Source organism: Phascolarctos cinereus, unplaced genomic scaffold (genome assembly GCF_003287225.1).
Source record: "Phascolarctos cinereus isolate Bilbo 61053 unplaced genomic scaffold, phaCin_HiC Scaffold_3;HRSCAF=262, whole genome shotgun sequence".
Taxonomy (NCBI): domain Eukaryota; kingdom Metazoa; phylum Chordata; class Mammalia; order Diprotodontia; family Phascolarctidae; genus Phascolarctos; species Phascolarctos cinereus.
In genome coordinates this window covers 52922880-52945893 of record NW_027555736.1, presented here as the reverse complement: position 1 = coordinate 52945893, position 23014 = coordinate 52922880, and the positions used below count along the sequence as shown (strand labels likewise).

Here is a 23014-nt window from a genome sequence, read left to right as displayed (position 1 = left end):
TCCGCAAGACTGTGAGCCCCGCCCCCAGGTCAGGCGGCTTCCCGGGCCGTCTTCGCCCCTCCCCCCAAGAGGGGCCTTGGCGGGAGAGGGGCAGGCGCACGCGGACGGGCAGCCCCTGGCGCCTGACCCCAAGAGTCATCCGACCGTCGGCCCCTAAACCTCTGCCTCGGGATGGAGCGCGCCCTAGGCCCTCGGAGACCTTTGCTCTGCTCAGGCATCCGGTCCAGGAGGCTATCTGAGCGCGGCGGCGGTGAAGCCCTCCCTCAGGCAATGAGCAAGACAGCCCGGACCGCGAGGTCCTCGCTGCCGCCACCGCCGCCGCAACAGCCTGTGAGCCGGCGGCCTCCTTCCGGAACGGGGCCGGGGTTGAGCTCGGGCCGCCCGGCTCCTCAGGGTAAGTAAGGGGCGCAGCGGGGCGGTGGCTGGGGCCGGGGTCACGCGGGGCGGGGGATCGCAGAGCTGGGGGCGGCGCCCCTCCCCCCCACTCCCTCGTCAGTGCCGCCGGGAAGGGTGGGGTGGCTTTTGCGGGACCGGGCGATGCGGGGGAAGGGCCAGGGCCGCGCCCGGGACAGGCGAAGCGAGAGGGACTCGGAGAAGGACTGAGGACGCGGCCCGCTCCTGCCGGTCAGCGCCCGGTCCTTGCCGGACTCCGGCCGATCGACGTGTCTCCAAGCCCGCCGGGCCAGGGGACGTGCTCCCTGCGACCTCTGTGCTTCAGTAAACCAACTTGCAGGCGCTTATTAAGCGCCAACTGTATGCAGGCACGGTGCCTGGGACTCCAAAACGATGTAGAAGTCAGGCGTGCAAGGGGGGACTACGATGATAACTGGTCTTGTTGTTATGATTACCACCACCACCACAGTGAACATTTATACGGGTCTTTAAAGCACTTATAATCCTCGTTTTACCAATGAGGAAGCAGGGAGGTCGGGGACTGTTGGGAGTCACGGGAGGATTTGAACTCGCGGCTCTGTATCTATATCACTACACTTAGAGGTTAGTGGTCCAAAGGGAGTCGGAGTCTGGGGGTTTCGAGGGGAGCTCCAGCGGAGCCCTCATTTGTGCTTTTTTCTTTGGATCCTCAGCCATTGACGTCCGCCACGTAACTTCTGGTCCAGCAAAGGGCTCTTTCCATTTCCCTAGCACGTCCCTCCAAAATAATGTAAAAACCCTACAGACACCTTACATTTTTTTTCAGCATTTTACAGTTTCAAAAGTGGCACATTATCTTGTTCAATAGGGCTGGAGTCGGGGGAGAGAACTGTTGGGGCTGCATTCCCATTTTATAGATAGAGATACTAAGGCCTAGAAAAACTTAAGTGATTTGCCCAAAATCGTGGAGTGTGGCAGGCGCTAGAGCACACTTTTTCAGTGTTATACAAATACCTATGAAATAGCATTATGTCGAACTACACTTTAAAGCAGGTCCGGCACAAAGTAAGCCTTTGACAAATGCTTGACGGACTGTCATGCTCTTGACAACAGCTGTGGCAGTGTGGATTTGATTATTGTTCTTGAACAAAAGAGAGACGTAGAAGTGAGGGCTTGAAAGGGTTGCCCATGCTCCAGCAGAAGGAATGCCAGCTCTAGGAAGGACTTGAGATCCTGGCTGATGGCTGGCTGAGATGTGAAGCATGGTCTGGGACTGGCTAGGTATAGCCTGGGTTCTAAGCAGCGCAGCCTCAGGCAGAGTGCCAGAGTTGAGGGGGGTCAGACCAGCAGGTAAATGGAGTGTCTCTGTTCCTGATGGGGAGAATGAGGGCAGCCCTAGGGCAGTTGGCTAGATGCCCTTACGGGTACTTGGGTGGATGTGAAGCCTTGAACTATTGCAATAGTGGCCTTTAGATCTTCCCTTCTCCTTCCCAGGACTTAAAATGGGACTGCTGAACTCACTCTTCTGCTCAGAAATCTGCCTGTGAAGTAAAAAGTTCAGTCTCTCCTACCTCAAAGGCCCACCTCCACCCCACTCCCACACACATGATGGACAGTTCTGACACCTAACACACGGCACAGTGTACCTTTGTTCAGGCTATTGCTGGTACTTGGAAAGTTCTCCCCCACTTTCTTCACGAGTTGAATTCCCACCTTCTGTTAAAAGCCTTTCCATAAAAAATGCTTTGTTCTCAAACATTACACTGTTATTATGTATTATGATGGCTGACATTGTGTTTTATAAAATATTTTTATATATTTTCACTTCTATAAAGAACTAGAAGTATTATTATACCCATTTTACAAATGAGGAAACAGAGGCTCAGACAGTTTAAGTGATTTCCCCAGGGTCAAAGTGCCAAAGGTAGAATATGGACCCAGGTTTCTCCTACATCAGAGTTCATTGTTCTTTCTTTCTCTTTTTTTCTTTTTTCCATCGTTCTTTCTACTGTACTATATTGCCTATTCTAGATGTCTGTTACTATTTTATCTCCTTGCTTGTAAACTCCGTGAAGCCTTTTAAATTTATCTAAACTTTACATCTTCCCTGTCGTGTACATAGTGCTCTGCACACAAGTGTTTAAAATGCTGGGGGGGTTTTGTAGCATGAGGTAGGGAATGCTGGGTGTCCTGTAAGCAGTATAAATGAACCCCATTAAGTGATTTAAGGGGAGCCTTTGAAGTATGAGTAGGATTTTAACAAGGTAGAGGGCTAATCTTGAGCAGAGAGAGGGGGGAAGCATACATAAGGTTCTTCTAGTAGTTCTGTTTGGAAGAGTGATCAGAGTAGAAATTGGAAAGATAAGATCACAGGCATGTTTCATATTAGAAGGCACTGTTAGAAGGTCACACTGACAAGTGTCAAAAATAAAATTCAAACCCAGGTTTTCGAAGTCCAATGTTTTTATTATCTGCTACACCACACTGCAGTTTCAGCATGGGATAGCATGCTGTGTCACTAGCTCAGGGTCATGTAGGTGGTAGGTTGCAAGGCTGATATTTGAGTCCAGGTCTTCTGAATTCATATCTAGTGAAGTTGAACTTTTAGTTTGTGGGCATTGAGAAGCCATTAAAAATGATGTAATGTGATTTCAGCCAACTGGTCTGCAGAGAGACCGGAGGCTTGGAAACTATTTGGGAGGCTAATGCCTTGAACTTAAAAGTGGTGGCAGTTGGAATAGAAGAGGTAAGTGACGTTGCAGGAGGATTTTTTTTAAATTTTCCCTTTTATTGATGTTTTATTTTAATAGAATAAAGAGAGAGGCACAAAGAAATGCATACATCTAAAACTGTTAAGCAAAACAACACAAAAAAAGCAATTTACATCTTTATAATTTGCTATTTGTGAAAAGAAAGGAAGGCTTTAACAGATAGTATCAGCATTGTCCCTTGTAGCTAAGTTGAGTTTTGCTGCTGTTTTTTCATTCATATGGTTGTAGTCAATGTATATATTTCTTTGGGTGTGCTTTTTATAAACTCTTGTTTATCTGAATCTACTTAAAGACCTCTAAATTCTTCATATTTATCTTGTACAGTACAATAATGTGTCGTGTCATCTTGTTCACTATCTTTATTAGATAAGCTCTCCTTTGCCACAAGGTTATTGTACAGTTTCTAATTCATACGTGTCAACTGTGTGATTTTCCCCCATAGAATCTGGGTGACTTGTCCTAGATCTTAAAGTTAGTAAAGGACAGAGTCCAAGTTGAGCATTATTTCCAGGGATAAAAATTGCAAGTACCCATCAAGTTCATATAACTTATGAACTATAAACAGAAACTGTTTGTGAAAGTTGGCTAAAATTGTGTTTTAAACTCTAAAACACCATAAATGTGAGCTCGTATTTGTGATACTGTAAAGTATAAGACAGAAGTTTGGAAAGTTAAGCACCTGGGGAATACATGAAGGAAGGAATCAGTAGAGAGACTTGGGGAAATCAGATGAGTTGCTAACCTGAACATTTTCCCTTCTGGAATAGGATATTCAGTATCACTTAATTCTAGAGATAACTGCCTAGAAGAATGAGTGGAAAAACCTTGACTTCACCTTTATAGACAGTTGGGGCTTAGACCTGCTGTTTCCATTAAGTGATACCAACTTAGTACTTCAAGAATATTGTTTCTGTGATGTGGTTATTCCCATTTACTAACACAGATTGTAAGCCCTCACCACTTACTATATCATCTTCATAAGTTTCTGTAACTGAAAAAATTCATTACCTACCAGTCTTCTAGAGATGATCCACTTCAGACTTGGCTAAGTTCACCTTCAGATGGACATATAGTGCATTGTTCGGCCCCAAACTTTTCCAGCCTGGTAGGACCTGCCAAAGCTTGTGAAACCGTAGCCCTCAAGATCCCAGGTTTACCTCTGCAACATGACAGGGGATCAGAGTAGGCTTTGAGGAGCCTAGTTCTCCACGGAATATTTCATTGCTTATGTAGACCAGAAGAAAAATCGGCTGAGTGAAAAATAGTTACCATAGATACTCTTCACTGTGGCCATTTCACTTTAAGATTTATGGCCATCTGTCTTACAGATGTTCAGGTGGTTTTGAACATAACCTCTGGTGTTCACTAGGCTTTTTATACATTCTCTAGTAGGAATTATACTTGTATAACCTGACACGGGATATCTGCTTAACTACTCAAAGTAAACCAGACAGTGGTCTTCGGATGAATCCATGTTTCTTTTGCCACAGGACACACTAAAGAAACTCTGGAGTTTCTCAGTTTAGGGTCAGAGCTCTATCATCTCTCTCTTAGTTTAATCTTGTAGTGAAAGAATTCCTTCCTGGAAAATCTTCTAACATAAAAGCTGTTTTTATTGGCAGTTATTCAGGGTCTCTGCAGAGTACAATACAGCCAAACAGTCCAGATTTATCACTGTTATCCTTAGTACTAAGTTTAAAGCATCATTCTTATGCTTCTCAACTGTGTTTAGTATAAAAGCCAAATTTGAACTTCTTTGACCCTCAAGAGGGTTTATTTTTTCCAGCCACATTAGGACCAAGGAAGCTCGTACATGCTTCAATATTCAACATGATGGGGTTCTTTCCTTCAGGACAGAGGCTCTTAACCTGGGGTCTGTTGTCCTCCAAACGGTCCAGTGATAGATTTCAGGGAGTCCATGAATATGGGTGGGGTGGGGGGGAAACCTACTTCTTTATTTTCATTAACCTATAACTGAAATTCAGCTTTTCCTTTAATTAAAAAAAATATATATTCTGAGAAGAATTGCATAGGTGTCATCACACTGCCAAAGGGGTCCATGATAGGAGAAGGTTTAGGAATCTTTGCTCTGGGATTGCTTATTCCATGTGGTGGTGCTAGTGGAACACAAGTTCTCTTATCAGTCTTTCCCTTCCTCTCACTCATGACTAGTTCATATCCTCTTCTGGTCATGTGTCTTTTTAATGATACCTTTTATGCCATTTCTTATATACATTTACTCATTGCTAGTATGCCACAGTACATTTACACCCACTTCTCCATTGCATCTCTGAGTGAACCATAATTTTGATTCTTCATCTACTGTATCCCGTGCTTTCTAGATGTATAACATCACTTGAATGTTGGTGTTAAAATGATTAGATTGTAACACATACAAGTAGTATAAAAATGTGGGAAGAACAATAATAACACCAAATCAAACACATGAGATTATAAATCAGAGCAAACTTGGCCCCAAACCCAAAGGAAAGATGAACGTGTACTCCTTCCCTTCTTGGGGGAGATGGGAGATTTGGCTAAGGAGCACTCCATGTAATGTTAGACTTGGATGACTTAATGATTAGTTTTGCTGGGCTCTCTTTCTTTCTTTTTCTTATTCTCTGTTGTAAGAGGTGGCCCCAGAGCCAAGGGTAGGGCACCGGAATAGATTGGGAAATGTAGCTGATAGAAGAACAAAAGATGCCGGTTGGTCATCTTTTGTTGTTATTATCTTGAATAATCTAGTCTACTTTCTTCCTCTTTAAGGCCAAGTTTATTGTCCATTTTAATTATTCAAGATATACATATTGATACAGTAGTTCATTTGGGCTAACTGTGCTATTGCCTGTCAATTGTGTCATAGTCTAAACAAGAGACATTCTTCGTCCACTTGATTTTTCCTGGTAGATGAACTAGCTATGCTCGTTTTGATGATTATGATTTAATTTAAGATGCTCTGCATTTTTCTAGGTCTTCATTCAGTCTTCACAGTATAATCTGCTTTAAGGAATATGTAGAGCCCTTACTTTCTATAGAGAATCTCTCTTCCACGTGGACTCTGCTGACGAATACCATTTCCAAGCTCATGTCTCTGTTTTATGCCTGGCTTGATATAAAGTTATCTCATATGACATCTTTGAAGGAATCTTGTATGGTTTTAAATTATACATGGGATGAATTACTTTGGGCCTCTTTTTTTATCTATAAAATGAGAAATTTGGACAAGACGCCTTCCAAAATCCTTTCCAGCTTGATGATTCTGTGATTTAGCACATGTTACATCAAATGATTTTATAAAATTTATCATTCATATGTATCTTTCATCAAGAATATTTGTTTTAAAGAAACAAAAAGTAGAAATAATCTTCAGCCAAGATTTCCACAAGATTTTCCACAAAATATAAACCATAAATTCTTTATTCTTGATAGAAACTCTTGACTAATTAGTTTCTGCATTAAGCTCATGTGTTCTAGAGCCACTCTAGTATTTTCACACCCAGACAGAAATGTGAGACTGTAAGTCAAAGCAAGCCTAAGAGAGAAACCTCTGATTGGATCAAGTACAAAATTTTGGCAGATAGCTGGTGTTAAATCTCTTTCACTCTGCAGACTTTGAAGCCATTTTACCTACTATTCTTAATGGCTAAGCCTTCTAAACTATTAGTTGCAATTATACTTATATATTAACATCCCATGGTCACAAAGCTGTGATTGTTATCGTACTGTTGAGTGTTACTTGATAATTATTCAAATTGTGCTAGGCAGTATTGTTTTAAGAGGAATCATTGCAAAGTGAATAGAAATGGTCCTAGAGACAGAAGGTTCATGTTCTACCTCTGAAATGTACTGTCTGTGTGACCCTGAGCAAGCTATTTTAATGTCTCAGTGCCTCCAGAAAATTCTGAAGACTGTAAGATACAGAACAGTTGCCATCCTTTACTGGTAGAAGGAATTTTCATGGGGAGTTCCCTATTGGAATAAAATCATGAATAAGGAGCAACAAAAACAAAGTAGTATTGTTTGAATACTACAAGATTTTTGTGAATAATTTTATTCTACTTCTTGAGGCCTCAGGGCTAGGCCAGATCCATAATGTTCCTCCTAGTGCTAATTTTTTGTGTTTCAGCATTCAGTAATGCTCTACTAAATGATTGGATTGTTGGCCCATTCCTAAGACCTTCCTGAGACCCCTGCATTATATTTCAGGTGGTTTCCTAGGTGGATAATTTCATATGAAATAACTGGAAAAGATAAGGGTCTGTAATAATGAAATTTTTCAACTAGAAAAAACAAAGTTAACCCTCAGTAAATATCAGTTGATGAGAAGAGTTTTAAACCTTCCTCTTCCAGAACATGATCCACAGTCTGTTCCTCATAAACTGTTCCGGGGACATCTTCCTGGAAAAACATTGGAAGAGTGTCGTGAGCCAGTCTGTCTGTGACTATTTCTTTGAAGCCCAAGAGAAAGCTGCTGATGTTGAGAATGTGCCACCTGTCATCTCAACGCCTCACCACTACCTCATCAGCATCTACAGGGACAAACTTTTCTTCGTGTCTGTCATACAAACAGAGGTGCCACCACTCTTTGTCATTGAGTTTCTGCATCGAGTCGCAGACACTTTTCAGGTAGGTTATTCATCATTTATGTCCTAACTTGCTTTAGTAAGGATTTTACAGACACAGGATAGAAAGACATTTAAGTACCGATAATGTTTTTAAGTTGTTAGGCCTCTGCTCTAGAATCTTGTTTTACCTCCATACCTTCTGTTGGAGGCTTAGTGAGTAGAAAACCCAGGAAGACTTGGGTTCCGTTCCAGTCACTTTTCCATGATTTAGGCCACTGACTAAAGCTCTTAATTTGGCAGAGAAGATGCCAACCTGCACTAGTAGACAAGGTCCTCACCAAGAGCTCTGTGTACCAATGGAATCACAGGTCAAGGCCTGTCTATTAAAGAGTATGGCAAATGAGGCTGCTTACACATGTGCTTTTTAATGCCTCCCCTCCCCTCAAAAAACTGCCAGCATATTCATTGTTTATATACAAGACTTTGCTTATATATAAAATGTGATTTCAGTAAGTTTGTGAGATTTAATGGAAATTAATTGTCTTAACTTATCTGAAAAATACTACCAAAATAGTAATAGCGATGAGAACAATACACAGAATCGTAACTAAAGATGTTTCTTCTGTTTTGTACTTTATTGCAGTCCTCAGACAGGGATGTGTGTTCATTAAAGTAAGTTTATCTGTCAGAAGTAAAATGAATTCGCTTCCCTTCATACATTATTATATGCATTTTGTTAGGACTACTTTGGTGAGTGTTCGGAGGCTGCGATTAAGGATAATGTGGTCATAGTATATGAACTATTGGAAGAAATGCTAGACAATGGATTTCCTCTGGCAACTGAATCTAACATCTTGAAAGAACTGATTAAACCACCCACAATTCTGCGCTCTGTTGTCAATTCTATTACAGGTACGGTGAGGTATTCTTCTAAAAACTATAAAATGAAAAGACTGTTTTCTAAAGCAATATACAAAGTATTAAAGCTAAATAGGCTTTGATGAGAATAATGGTCCAGTATATGCAGCAACAGATGTAGATATCTTTTTAGGGACAGTGGTTAACAGTAGTGCTGTATTGATTCAGCAAGTAGTTCATTTCAGCGTCAAAACAGTCCATGTATGTAAGGAGCTTATTTTCCAAATGACCAGATATTTTTGTTGTTTCTATTTAAAGATTACAACACTATTACTGTTTGCATCTTATTACAGTCCTCAGACAGGGATTTCTGCTCATTAAAGTAAGTTTATCCATCAAAAGCAAAATGCATTTGCATTCCTTCATACACTGTTATATACATTTATTAGGACTACGTTGGGGAGACTTCAGAAGCTGCATGTAAGGATCATGTGGGCCATGGTATGTGACTTCTTAGAAGAAATGTTAGACAGTGCATTTCCATCTAGGTAGTACAGTGGTTAGAGCTCTAGGCCTGGACTCAGGAAGACCTGAGTTCACATCTGCCCTAGGCAATTCACTTAACCTCTGTGTGCCTCAGTTTCATCATCTGTAAAATGGAGGTAATACTAGCACATTCCTCTCAGGGTGATTGTGAAGATCAAATGAAATAATATTTATAAAGTGCATAGCACAGTGTTGTGACACATAGCAGGCTCTTAATATTTCCTTCCTTCATTTGTATAAAAAGCAGACATTCTAATCTAACCATATTAAATACTCACTACACTGGAATATTTAATGAGCCTATCTATAATACTCTAGTACACTATAGTTAGCACTATAGTTTTGTCCATGCAAAGGTTATGGTAGGAAATAAATAGGAAATTCATTCCATTCCTGAGACCTCTTAATCATGTTAGAAGGTTTTACATCTGATTCATTTAACTCTTGTATCTGGGTAAAGGTAGTTACATTCATTTGGAAATATTTTCCAAAAAGGATTTTGAAACCTAGATACCTCTTCAAGGATTTCATAAAGCAGCATATGTCATATCAAATATGCTAGACAACTCTGAAAGTCCTTTTCTTAAGTATTCTTGGTACCCTGGGCTAAAATTATTGTTATTTTTAAAAGTCTGGTCCTGGTCAGCCAGCAAATATTTATTAATAACCCACTATATGCAAGACACTGTATTTGGGTCAACAAAGAAGTTTAAGGTGTGATCTCTTACCTGGAGGAGTTTAAAATCTAAGAGGCAAGACATAAACATGTTAAAATTAATTAGCAACATGAGATTTTTTAAAAATACAGAACTGAAATAGGATGGATAAATGAATTTTTTCGAAAAAGCCTTTATTATGTGCTGCTAAGCCTTAACATAGTACTTGAATACATATACGTGTCCATATGTATATGTATTTTATATATATATGTGATATAGATCAAAACAAATGCATCACACAAATACAAACAGAAGGAGCCTGTGTGCTGATAACATAAAAACGTCTTAGAGAAATGTCTCCAAGTGTTCCCTCTGTGTCTCATTTTCGCTACATGACCAACCTATCTCCTTTTCCTAGAGTAACATCACTCGTTAACATTGAGCATATGTATTGATTAGTAAATTCTGTAGCCAGCTTAACACCCACAGTGGATATTTCCATTACCCTTTGGATTATCCGTAATGTTGATTCTGGGATTTTGTTGTTCATTTTTATAGCATCACAAATTGGCATTAAAGGTGTACTTTTGTGGTATGGACAGTTATATGGCATAGTGGACAGTCAGGAAGACTCATCTTTGTGTGTTCAAATCTGGCATCAGACACTTATTAGCTGTGTGACCCTGGGCAAGTCACTTCACCCTGTTTACCTCAGTTTCCTCATCTGTAAAATGAGCTGGAGAAGGAAATGGCGAACCATTCCAGTGTCTTGGTCAAGAAAACCCCAAGTCGGGTCACAAAGAGTCAGATACAACTGAAATGACTGAACAACAACCAACTTGGTAGTATGAACAGTTTGGGAATTGTTGAAAGCTGTGTGTGCACTCAGGCCAGTGGGTGGGTGGCTGAGTAATCCAGCATCATTTCTTCTTCTGTTCCAGGCCCAGTTCATTATCTCTCTGTAGTACTTATCTAAGATACGTGTATTGATAAACTAATTTAGTAGGCTGTGTCCAGTTGCATGTCACAGTCTGAACAGCGTGAGTTTTCATCTTTGTTTCTCAAGTGTACACAGAGCAGTATCTTTTGCTTTATTTTCACTGAGGAATCTTTGTAAGCTTCTCAATTCTCAGTGTAAGTACTATGATGTCATTGGCAAATAGGGGCATTTGGAGACCCTCACCACCAGAAGAAAATCCTTGCTTTGTTTGGACTGTACAAAGGATCTTCCATGACCTTAGGGAATACAGTTGTCCCATTTCCTTGTCTAGCACCTCTCATGAGCTCTGTACTTGGAGGAGGGCTGAGCAAAGCTGGTACTGTGATCATCACAGAGCCTGCGGTAATGTGAATATTCCCATAAGATAGACCTTGGCTGAGGAGAACCTTCTTCACAGTGGCAGTTTGTTCTTTGGGGTAAATTCTTTTTTAAAATCAATCACACAGGGGCAGCTAGGTGGCACAGTGCATAGAGCACCGGCCCTGAAGTCAGGAGGACCTGAGTTCAAATCTGGCCTCAGACCGAACACTTGACACTCACTAGCTGTGTGACCCTGGGCAAGTCACTTAACCCCAATTGCCTAAAAATAAAAAAAAAATTAAAAAAATTTAAAATCAATCACACAGCAGGATCTTAGAATTTATGCTTATCATTGTGTGACTGTAGAGACTTACTGATTCTCTAGAGAAAATGGCCTTCGAGGGGCAGCTAGGTGGCACAAGTAGATAGAGCTCTGGCCTTGGAGTCAGGAGGACCTGAGTTCAAATGTGTCCTCAGACACAGGACACTTACATGACCCTGGGCAAGTCACTTCACCCTGATTGCCTTGCAAAAAAAAGAAAGAAACAAGAATGGACACAAACTTTGGGTATCTCTTCATCAGAGTGCTGAGTCTGGAATCAGGAGAGGTTCAGATGATCTCACTCACTCATACTGGCCTTGTAAGTGACCCTAGACAGACCACTCTTTTTGTTTGTTTATTTTGATGAGGCAATGTTAGGCTGAATGTGAACCAACTAGCCTAATCAGCTTTAGCTCCTGAATACACAGAAAACAGCACTGATCAAGAGACTCGGCAAATCACCGTCACTAAAAAGATAAAGAAAAACATACTTCAAACTCCAAGTGAGCTAGCCAGTGATTAAATGTCACATTGCCAACAACAACACTTCATACTATCAGGATGTTGTTGTGGTTCAGTCGTTTCAGCCACATCTGACTCTTCATGACCCCATTTGGGGTTTTCTTGGCAGAGATACCAGAGTGGTTTGCCATTTCCTTCTCCAGCTCATTTGAGAGATGAGGAAACTGAGGCAAACAGGGTCAAATGACTGGCCCAGGGTCACACAGCTAGTAAATGTCTGGGGCCAGATTTGAACTCAGGAGGATGAGTTTTCCTGACTCCAGGCCTAGCACTCTATCCACTGCACCACCTAGCTGCCAGATCAAAATCACTGAGGGCTTTAAAGGATCACAACCACCCTGGGAGATAAATACATCTGGATTCATTTTACAAATGACAAACCTGAGCCTGAGATTGACTTAGAATCATAGAATGCTAATGACCTTCAGAAACTTACTTGAACTTCCGTTTTGTAGGTGAGGAAGCTGAGGCTGAGAGGCAAGGCGAGTGTCAGGGGGGTTTTGCTGCAGGCCTCTTGATTCCCAGCCCTCTTTTCATTCCACCACCCTGCCTCTCTTGAAGGACACCTACATCTGGGGGCAGGGAGGGGTGGCAGAAGAAGATCATTCCTCTTTTGACCTCGCCTGGGGCTCTGCCTGCCTGCATCCCTGGTGGCATTGGTAATACCAAAGAACTTTGTTATCATTTGATTCTCAATGAAGACACTTTATAGAAAGTACGGAAACAACCAGCCTCTTCTTTTGTCCATGGCAGTAGGCTGAAGTTGTGTTTAGCTCCTGGAATCAGGTTAGGTACTGTCAACGCTCAGGAAGCAGGAGATAAAGTAAAGGAATACAACCTGGTTTGGCAGGGGACACAGGACCACATGCCTATTTTCTGCTCTCTCAAAATTTGGTCTTGCCACCATGGATGTTTTCAAAAATAATCCTGAAAACTCCCATCGTTTCTTCCGCGGTTCATGAGGCCACACATGCATGATGTACACACGCAGACATATCCGAGGATTAAACATTAAACTATATGTTCTGTTAATAGTTTTTTGTGAACTAAGCTAGAGAAAGGTTTTTCTGGTGATAGTTCTAGACAGGTATTTTTAACCTTCTCTCCAATTTTCAGGCAGTAGTAATGTTGGGGACACACTCCCCACAGGACAGCTTTCCAACATCCCATGGCGTCGTGCAGGTGTGAAATACACAAACAATGAAGCTTATTTTGATGTAATTGAAGAAATAGATGCAATTATAGACAAATCAGGTAGGTGCCTCTGAACTTATATAGGGGGAAAGTAAAGCAGTTGATAAAAGTGGAGTGCAGAGTTGAGATGCCCCAGGTTATCTGGTAAAAGGCACTGACTTTATTTTAATGATGTTTTTGAAAATCTATTCTTATTTTATTATAATTCTACTTTAATTTCAGTGAACTATTAGTTAAAAGCTATTGAGCATGTGTAATTGAGTGACTATTTTTTTAGCATCAATATGACCCTGTCCCTCCCTATTCTCCATAGTGTTCCTGAAGTCTCTCTCCTACATTTCTCAGGTTTTTTAAAAGGGCTACTTATTATGATACCTTCATACTTGGTGACCATTCTTTTCATGAAGTGATAGAAGAAGTGTAACCCTTTCTATTAGGAGACTGGTTCTGAATATGATTTGTAACCGCTGTGTAGAACAGCCCTACAAAATGGTTTGATGGTGAAATAAAATGATGGGTATATTTCTCAGAAACATTAGCTTCCAAGACAGGTTGGGAAAAGGCCATGGCATTCAGGAAACTGAGGTCATGTAATCAGTCTTCTTTTCATTGATCTGTTTATTGAGGTACAAAACTTTCATTGAGCCCGACACCTAAGGGTATCTTCAGTTACTCTAGATATATCGATATCCCTGGCATAGACCCAGATTCAAAGGATCTTAGCAAAACTGTGCTGTTTAGTGTGTTTCCCTTGCTTTAGGTTCCACAGTCTTTGCAGAAATTCAAGGGGTCATTGATGCTTGCATTAAACTTTCTGGAATGCCTGATCTCTCCCTTTCCTTCATGGTAAGTTTTCTTTTCCTTCTCCAAAGTCTCATGTCCTTGGCAAGCAGTCCTAATGTACCCAAATGACCGTGTGAAATAAGAAATACTGAGAGCAGTTCCCAGATCCTGACTGGCAGCAGTAATTACAAATATTACCTCACTGAAGTAATAATAGTTCCCTACCTGGTTACTAGGCCTTTAAGGAAAAGGTTCTGGGAATTTTAGACATAGTTGAAGTTGGCTACTCAACCCCACAGGACTTTTTAGAAGTGTCATTTTCTCTGTTTAATAATAATTTTGCTTTACTATTTATTAAAGATGTTTAATATTTTGAATTACTTACAATTCAACTTACTTACAACCACTTAATTTTTTTGCTTCTCCCTAAGATGTGTCCTTGTATTTTCATCTATAGAAATGAATGGATATAAATCTCTTTTTGTTTTTCTTGTAGAACCCAAGGCTTCTAGATGATGTCAGCTTCCACCCCTGCATTCGTTTCAAACGCTGGGAGTCAGAAAGAGTCCTATCATTTATTCCTCCAGATGGAAACTTCCGACTCATTTCCTACCGTGTCAGCTCACAAAAGTAAGGGGGTTTTTTGGGGGGTGTTTTTTTAGGCAGTTGGGGGTAAGTGACTTGCCCAGGGTCACACAGCTAGTAAGTGTCAAGTGTTTGGTCTGAGGCTGGATTTGAACTCATGTACTCCTAACTTCAGGGCCAGTGCTCTATCCACTGTGCCACCTAGCTGTCCCAAAAGTTTGTTTTTACAAAGATTATATGCATACTAATGTGCCTGTGCTGAGCTCATTTTTGTTTTAGTCTGCTGGTTGATATTTTGCCTTAAAAGATCCCTTTTACCCATCCCCTTTGAGTAAGCTGGCAGCAAGACAAAAAAAAGAAAAAGAAAAACCGAAAAGATGAGTTTTCAGCAAGAGCAAAAGCAAGAGAAGATAGGGCTTTCTAAAAGTCTATAGATGAGCATCAGCAGTTCTAACTGTACATCAGGCAAAGAGAGATCCGGAGGGTCTTCCCTCCACACCTTAGTATCTTTTCCCATTCTGTGGGCTAACAGCAGCATGAAGGATTCCCTGAAGTGTGTCCAAAGAGACCTTGGTGAACACACTTCACAGTATTTTTCTTTGTGCTAAGTTTGAGATTAAATATTTTGAGATAATGTTTTTGGTAATTTGTTCGTTCAGGGATTCCTTCCCTGAAAGTAGCAGAAGAATCTGAGAAATATCAGGACAGAGCTTACTAGCAGGGACTTGCCTGTTCCATAAAGGGAGAACTTTTACATTTAGAATTCTAAGGACTGACTGTGGCATCTACATGTCCTTGAACTGGAGGGGAATGGGGTGGGCGTGTGAATTGTCCCAGCTTGCTGGGCTTTTTCTTAGCTCTTATCTCCTAAAGTGGTACCCACCACTGCAGTACAAGGGCAGCTGCCATTCTAACTATCCCATTTCATAGATGAGGAAGTCGAGGTTCTGGGAGTTAGTGGTCCTTCAGTGGGTGGCAGAGGAGGGTCTCTTTTGTGTATGTTCTGTGACCACATAATCCTTCTTATCCGCCTCCTTCCCGTCTCTAGTTTAGTGGCAATTCCAGTGTATGTGAAACATAACATCAGCTTTAAGGAGAACAGCTCTTGTGGCAGATTTGACATTACTATTGGACCAAAGCAGAACATGGGAAAAACCATTGAAGGCATCACAGTGACAGTTCACATGCCCAAAGTCGTACTGAACATGAACTTAACTCCTACACAAGGCAGCTACACATTTGATCCTGTCACTAAGGTAAGGCGCTTCTCTGTAATTCATCTGTAGCCAAGAGTGATTGGGCAGTCAGTTGTTTTCTATGGGCAGGGTCTTCTTCCACCCTAAATTTCTCATTCATTAAGATGAGTTCTTTGGCCTCTGTGTAAGCTGAGATTGCTGCTGTCCACAAAAGCTTCCAAGCAGAAAAAAGGTGCTTATCTGATTGGACTCTTTGGGGAACTAGCGGGGAATCCATGCTTTGTTTATTTTTTAGGGTATTTTTGCTTGAATTTGTGATCAGTTTCAAAGTAGCTAATACCTACTTATCTATCATAGTCTTATAACAAAATCTGTTCACAGAAAGGAGAGAAAACCTTGGTCATCGTTAGCAAGATCCAACCTGAACTTTATTCCTTTACTAATTGTTGATGAAAACTGAGTTAATAAATGCAGAGGAGAAATAGGAATGTGACTGTGTCTTCTTTCAGGATATTTCTTGCAATTCCAGTTTTTCACTAAACGAATCTCTGGCTACAGCAGTCATCATAGCTTAGAAATGGAAATATGCTTATTTCCAGAAAGCTATAAGGAAGCACATTATTCCTCCTTTAAGGCCAGAGTACATATTGTGCCATGCAGCTGCTTGGCAGGAGGAAGAATTTGGGAGCCAGAAAGGAGGTGCAGAGCGGAAGAAAGGGCAAAGGTACAGCTTAACTTTATCAGGAAGGAGAGCTGGTCCTTAGACAAAATGCCTTTACCATTTGACCACCATTTGACTCCCCGGATTTCCAGCATTCACTAGATTAAAATAATGAACATAAAAGCCACACTTTTAAGATGTAAAAGTTCTGTGTAAATATGAGGTGTGGTATTCGTTACAGTCCCTTTTTGTATCAGTTTCCACAGAGTGTGCTTTTCTTCCTCTCTAAGATATAAAGCCCCTTCTCATTGTATAAATGTGTTTTTGGTGAAGGGCTTTCATATGAGTAACAGGAAATATAAAAATGATTCACTGCCCCATGTTATTTATGAGGAATCTGGTTCTTTTCAGTAGTTTAGTCATTTTTAGTCATTGAGCTGCCAGCCTTGAAGATAGGAGTGAGTTAGGAAGACTTAAAGATCACAGATGCCAAGTCCCTTATTGTGCAGATGAACCAGCTAGGCCCCAGACCTTGGGACTTGTTTAAAGACTTCTAGCTGCTTGTGACTGAGCCAGGTCTAGAATTCCAAGTTTCCTGAGTTCCTGTCCAGTTCTCCATCCCCTGCATTGTACTTCAGAGAATATGCACCCTTGTATAGAGGAGGCTTATGGCAGTATTACTTTGACTTCAGAATACCTCTCACTAATATATGGCTGTTGTATTTTGGTTTTCATTTAATAAGATGTTAACATGGGATATTGGCAAGATTACCCCCCAGAAGCTCCCGAGTCTTAAAGGATTGGTGAATTTACAATCTGGAGCCCCCAAACCAGAAGAAAATCCAAGCCTCAACATTCAGTTCAAGATTCAGCAACTTGCTATTTCAGGTCAGGATATTACATCGCTTTGTCCTGTTTGGGGAAGGTGAGAGGTGCTGAAATGGCTGTCTCCAAAAAGCATCACCATTCAATTTTTCTTTAAGTTAAACTATAAACCATAATTTTTCATGTACCACTGATAAGTAGCAACACCTCTATTAGCAAAGCAATTTTTCTTTGGAGGACTATGGCAATAATTCAATTGTCTGTGTCGCTCAAGCACATAAAAGCAGAGTATATAATAAGTAAGCAAATACCATACTTCTTGAAACCCTGTCTGTGGTGTGAGTGAATAACAAATGCCCAGTTGAGGTTGCATCATCTTTGTGGGACAGGTGCGGTTTGTTTGGTTAAACCTCAAAAACTGCTATTTGGCATTTATTCCACACTGCACATTTATGCAGAGGGAATGTTGATGTGATGTGATAGTTACTCACTCTCTTTCCCTTCCCCTCTTCCTCTTCACACAGGCTTGAAAGTAAATCGCCTTGACATGTACGGAGAGAAATATAAGCCATTTAAAGGAGTCAAATACATCACGAAAGCTGGAAAATTCCAAGTGAGGACATGAGAAGAGGCCATAAATCCTGCAAGATCAGTGTCTATTTTCCAAGTGTCATTACAATCTGCTGCTTAGTGACTTAGGTTGCTTTGGGTACCAAGTGGGTGGGAAATACTCATTATTTACAGCATTTGTGTAGAGCACCTTCTCTTAAAAAAAAAAGGTAGCTTAGTGGTTGGAATAGATTTCTTAAACAGCTTTAAGCTAAGGAACTCTTTTCTAATGACTTAGCTTATTTTTAAACTTATCATTAAGGAATGTTTTGGAGCCAACAAGCAAACAGTGCTTGTTTCCACAGCACAGAACAGTTGGAGGCTATACTCAGCAGCGAAAAGGCAGGCAGGCGGTCATCCTTTGACCTCCCTGCCTTCTGGCCCTGACCTTGGCGTGCAGGAGGCATGAAAATCCCAGGGCAGTAGCCAGACCGTGTTGTCACGTGATAGCTGTAGCCCAATGTTGTCCTCACTGATCTTGACCGTCCCCAATCAGTCTCCTCCCTCCCCAAACAGTTTACAGCAGACTGCCTCTTCAAGTGTTTGCCTTACTCAGCTTTTCACTTGTGCCATTAAGCAAGCATGGTAGCAAAGGCCCTTCCCATACAACCCTGGTGGGGAGCACGACCGCTTCATTTTCACAATACTGGGTTTTATATTTTTATAAAGGAACTTTTTATGTAAAGCTCAGACTTTGATTTACAGGGACCTCGCTGCAGTAAATGCCACCTGAATTATGGGCCACAGATTCAGCTCTTAGCACAGCAGAAATCATTTGTATTAAAGGGGACAGATGCTTTAGTGAGAATCCAAGGGAACACTACTTAAAGCAAGCACAAGATTTTGAGCTGCTGAGCAAACTAATAACTAAAAACTGAATAGCAACAGAGAACTCAAACCGTAAAGTTTGTCACTCTGCATATTTCCTAAGTCTTAGCAGAACAACCCTTTGGCCAGAGTTAACCTTGAATGCCTCATGTCCACCACATCAAGTTCTTTCCTAAAAATATCGAGATTGTCATGGAAGAAGTCACACTTCTTTATTCTATTTATTTAGCTTGTTTTGCTGAGATTAAAAACAGTCTTTGTGCAATAACATACATGGGTTGATGTGGTCGACATCCCAGACTGCTAAAGGCCAAGTAATTTTGTCCAACAACAAGGGTCTAAAGACCCGACCATGTTTTACTAAATGTGAAGGAAGAGGAAGTTTTGGGGGCTGTGGTCTCCTTACTTGTTTTTCATATGTTGCCAGTCACACTGTATAATCAGGCCACACCTCACTTTGGATGCTTTCCTCTCTCAGCCCCGTTTCCTTACCCTGGCAGCCAGAGTCTTAGCCCTTTTTAATAGTACTTTTGTCACTCAACATCTAGGGATGGGAGTTGATTCACACTATTCAGCAACATGCAGCTATTTCCCCTTGTCTTCAAGGCTCTCTGGGGGCAAGTATGTTCATATTACCAACCTGACTTTCAACCCAAAAGTAGGTAGACAGCTAGAAAAGCACATAGATGCTAGGTCAAACTGAACACCTCTTTATATTTCATTTAAATTTCTAGGGTGGTCACAATACTGCCAAACCATAATTATCTGCTTGCCATGTCTAAGATTACCTCAATTCAGTTTCCTCTTTAAGCTTTTCTGTCCAGTGATCCCTCAACCCTCTGCACTTTTTCTATCCCTTGTCAGAGTCCCATAATTGGACTCCTATCTGCCATTGGAATCCTTCATTCCAACCTGTTTCCATCTTCTGTAACTTGGAACTAGGCATTTTTCTTCCTGTTATGTCTCTTGCAAAGAATCCCATGGTATGCAAGCAGTTTCCTTGCTTCTAGAAGTTTCTTCTGCCAAGCTTTGCCCTGGTGGAACCCTTTTGCTTTATTCAGTTATTGTATTATTTGGTAGAATTAGAGAAAACTCTTCAGGTGGAGGATCTGATTCCTACGTATCTCACCAGTCCTGGCTGCACTATTAATAAAGAGATGAAAGCAACAAGATGACTGTGCAGATTGATTCCACTGGTTGAACTTTTCAGGTGTGCAAGGCTTCAGGGCTAGCTTTGCTCTAAACACAATTACGTTTCATGTTCCCTCTTCAGAGGAGCTGTCGATCTGGACTGCACATCCCCTCCTGCCCAATTCTCATTAGCCAGTACCAGTTCTGGACATTTCAACAGCCATGCATATGATCTCTCCTAAAAACAAGTGTTACTTTTCTGACCGCAGATATTTGAGTAGTGGAAGGTAATTAAAGCCGCTCTTCCCACAAAACACAAAGCCCTCTTCAGAGCTTAATAATAGCGCTTAGATTTCTAAAGTACATTGTTCAAACTGAACCAAAAATATTCCATTTTCTTTTTTTTTTTAAATAGAAGACAATGTGAAATATCTCATTGGAAAAACAACTGATCTGGGAAATAGATCTAGGAGAGAGAATGTATTTTTTGGCTAGGCATTGGGGTTAAGTGACTTGCCCAGGGTCACACAGCTAGTGAGTGTTATGTGTCTGAGGCTGCATTTGAACTCAGGTCCTCCTGCATCCAGGGTCGGTGCTCTATCCACTGTGCCACCTAGCTGCCCCTCCATTTTCTGATATTTGTAAAGGAGCGTGTCCTGAGATCAAATCATGGGTTGGCTCTTTATAGTTAGTATGTAGATTTTTTTTTTCTAATGGATTCCAGCAGATTACAGAGTTAGCTTCCCAACTTCCCAGAAAGCTTGGTTTGCTGTGTATGCTCCTAGGCTGATCTGGACAGACAGCTCTGATTAGATGGATACAGGCAACAGGTGGGTTTAGCAAAGCAACCAAAGCACACTTCCAGCCCAGAAAGTACAGAGTAAAAGTAAAGAAATCCTTTCTGCTTTCATTGAGCTGAGTTGGTAGCGTCCAAACCACAGAATTAGAAGTGAATGAAAGGCACCTTCAGGATCCTCTAGTCCAGCCCCCTGGTCCAGATGAGTTCCAGCCCCAGAGTTTGGAAAGGGCTAAATGCAGAAGTCGGCATGGGGAGCAGAGAAGACACAAATAACCTCACAGGAAGGTACCCTTCTCATTTCATCAAACAGCCTAACCTAGACTGACTTTTCCAGGCACTCTTCTCAACATTATGCTCAGTGGTGGGAAAGGCACTCTGGTCCGGTGAAAGCGCTGGAGTCCCAACTACTCTGGGGGAGGAGGGGGACCTGTTTCTGCTGTTTTAAAAGGAACTGAGAATTCCTGCACGAGTAGCCATGGCCTATGTACCCTAGAGGAGGTTGGAGGTCAGCCCTGTCATTCTGGAAACAAGGCACAATGTAGAGGGAAATAGTGCGTGCAGATTTGGGGGCAGCAAACATTATAGGTATATGGCCTGGAGGGGGAGCTTTGACTCAGAAGAGACAGGCAGGGTTAAAAAGAGATGGGAGGAGCGACGTCCACCAAGAAGGTGTATTGATGTGGGGGAAGTTCTAGGAGGCAAAGGATTTCAGAGCATAGGAGACAGACCACCTGGACAGAAAGGAAATAGAGGGGTTGGAGAAACAAATGACGAGTCTGATACATGACAGAGGAGCAATGAACAATTTCCATTATCCAGTATCTACTGAAGCTCTACCAAAAAAGAGCCAGTAACTTCTTTTTGCTTTAGTGATAACTTCATCTTCACAAAGTGGAGGGGCCAACAAAGGGAAAATCTGTTCTAGATATTCTCACTCCTTTTTGATAAGACATGTGGAGTAGGTAATAATAGAATTATATGGATTCAAAACTGGTTGGAGGGCCAGACTGAAGATGGCAGAAGGCTTCCAGTGGAGTACCTCAGGGATTTGCAGTTGATCCTGTGTTTTTACCATTTTTCTCAGTAACTTGGATAAAGCCATGGATGATATTCTTATGAAATTTGCAGACAGACCACCCAAAGCTGAAAGTGGTAGCTAACACCGGAGGATAGATTCAGGAATAGAATAAGCAGATCTTGACAGGCTAGACTCGTAGGGGTGTCCTGTGACCTGCAGGCTTGAGGTCACATGTGGCCCTCTAGGTCCTCAAGTGTGGCCCTTTGAATCCAAACTTCACAGAACAAGACCCCCAGATCTCCAAATTGCTAGCTGTACCTCCTCCATCTTATACTTGTGAAACTGACTTTTTGAAGGATATCTGGGGGCTTTAATGAACTAAGTTCAATAGGGGTCTTCAGTATGGTTTGACGTCCAAAAAATAATGCAATCATGGGTTTCATTAGTCAAGGAACAGCTGACAGGAATAAGGTGATGACCATACTATAACTCAGCCCATCAGATCTCAGCTGCAGTATACTGTTCAATTCTGGATGCTATGTTTTAAAGACATTACTCTCCAGGCTGCCTTCCAGACTTCCCCTACTATCCTGACACCTCACTCCAGGCAAGGAATTAACATGTTATAAGTACCTCCTGCCCCCTTGGCCTCTCAGAACCTCCATTTAAGGATGCCTGGGCCAGCCGTATTCCATTCTCCAGGCTACATTCCAGTTTTCCTCTACCATGCCCCTGCACCTCTCCTCTTAACCACCTCTTTTTATATGTTATCTTCCCTCCTTAGAAGGCAAGCTCTGTGAAGGCAGGGACTTTCTTTTTGAATTTATTTTCAGAGCTTAGCACCAGTGCCTGGCACATAGTACACATTAACAATGCTTGTTGACTTACTGACCAAATGACGTGCGCAAGCATCCATTGTCCAGAGGAGGGCAGCCAAGACCATGAAGTGCCTTGAATCTGTGTGACAGAGGATCAGATGAGCGGAAGGAATTTAGTATATTTCATCTGGAGAAGACAGGAAGGACCAAGAAGATATGATGACCGTCTTCAAATCACCTACAGGTAAGGCAGATCAGCCTATTGAAACAGCAGGCACCCTTATGGACAGGTGGCAGTAGGTGCCAGGTACATCAAACTACCACCACCATTTTGACACCACCTCCCTTAGATCTTGATGGAGGCAGTCCAGAATTGTGTACCCAAATGTTAGGACTTGGGAATACCACTTACCCTTGGACCTTAATGGAAACAGCCAAACCCAAAAGCCTCAGGATAGCAGTGTCTCCCCCCAAACCACTAGCCCTGCTTTCCTGGCCCCACAGCTAGCAACCCCAAGAAACCGTACCAATGGGCAGGTAGCCCTACAGCCCCAGGAATGGCAGCGACCCCAAAATCACACATAGGTCCTGCTACCAGTCCAGCCCCCATTGCCACTGACCTAGAAGCAAATTCTCTGGAAAAGGGACCAAC

General features: G+C 41.8%; 1 protein-coding gene across 1 annotated transcript; it reads left to right on the top strand.

Annotated features, from left to right (window-relative positions):
• The first annotated feature begins 284 nt into the window (after positions 1 to 284).
• Positions 285 to 19766, top strand: AP3M1 (adaptor related protein complex 3 subunit mu 1). The gene is made up of 9 exons (XM_021006137.2): positions 285 to 394; positions 7494 to 7769; positions 8449 to 8620; positions 13032 to 13169; positions 13870 to 13955; positions 14389 to 14522; positions 15526 to 15733; positions 17078 to 17222; positions 17684 to 19766. The coding sequence occupies exons 2-9, from the start codon at positions 7497 to 7499 to the stop codon at positions 17782 to 17784; spliced, it is 1257 nt and encodes a 418-aa protein (XP_020861796.1). The 5' UTR covers positions 285 to 394; positions 7494 to 7496; the 3' UTR covers positions 17785 to 19766.
• The last annotated feature ends 3248 nt before the right edge of the window (positions 19767 to 23014 follow it).

Coding starts and splice junctions, on each gene's coding strand:
- AP3M1 (XM_021006137.2), top strand. CDS start 7,497: ATGATCCACAGTCTGTTCCTCATAAACTGTTCCGGGGACATCTTCCTG. Junction 13,170..13,869: donor TGCAATTATAGACAAATCAG/GTAGGTGCCTCT, acceptor CCCTTGCTTTAG/GTTCCACAGTCTTTGCAGAA. Junction 14,523..15,525: donor TACCGTGTCAGCTCACAAAA/GTAAGGGGGTTT, acceptor TCCCGTCTCTAG/TTTAGTGGCAATTCCAGTGT.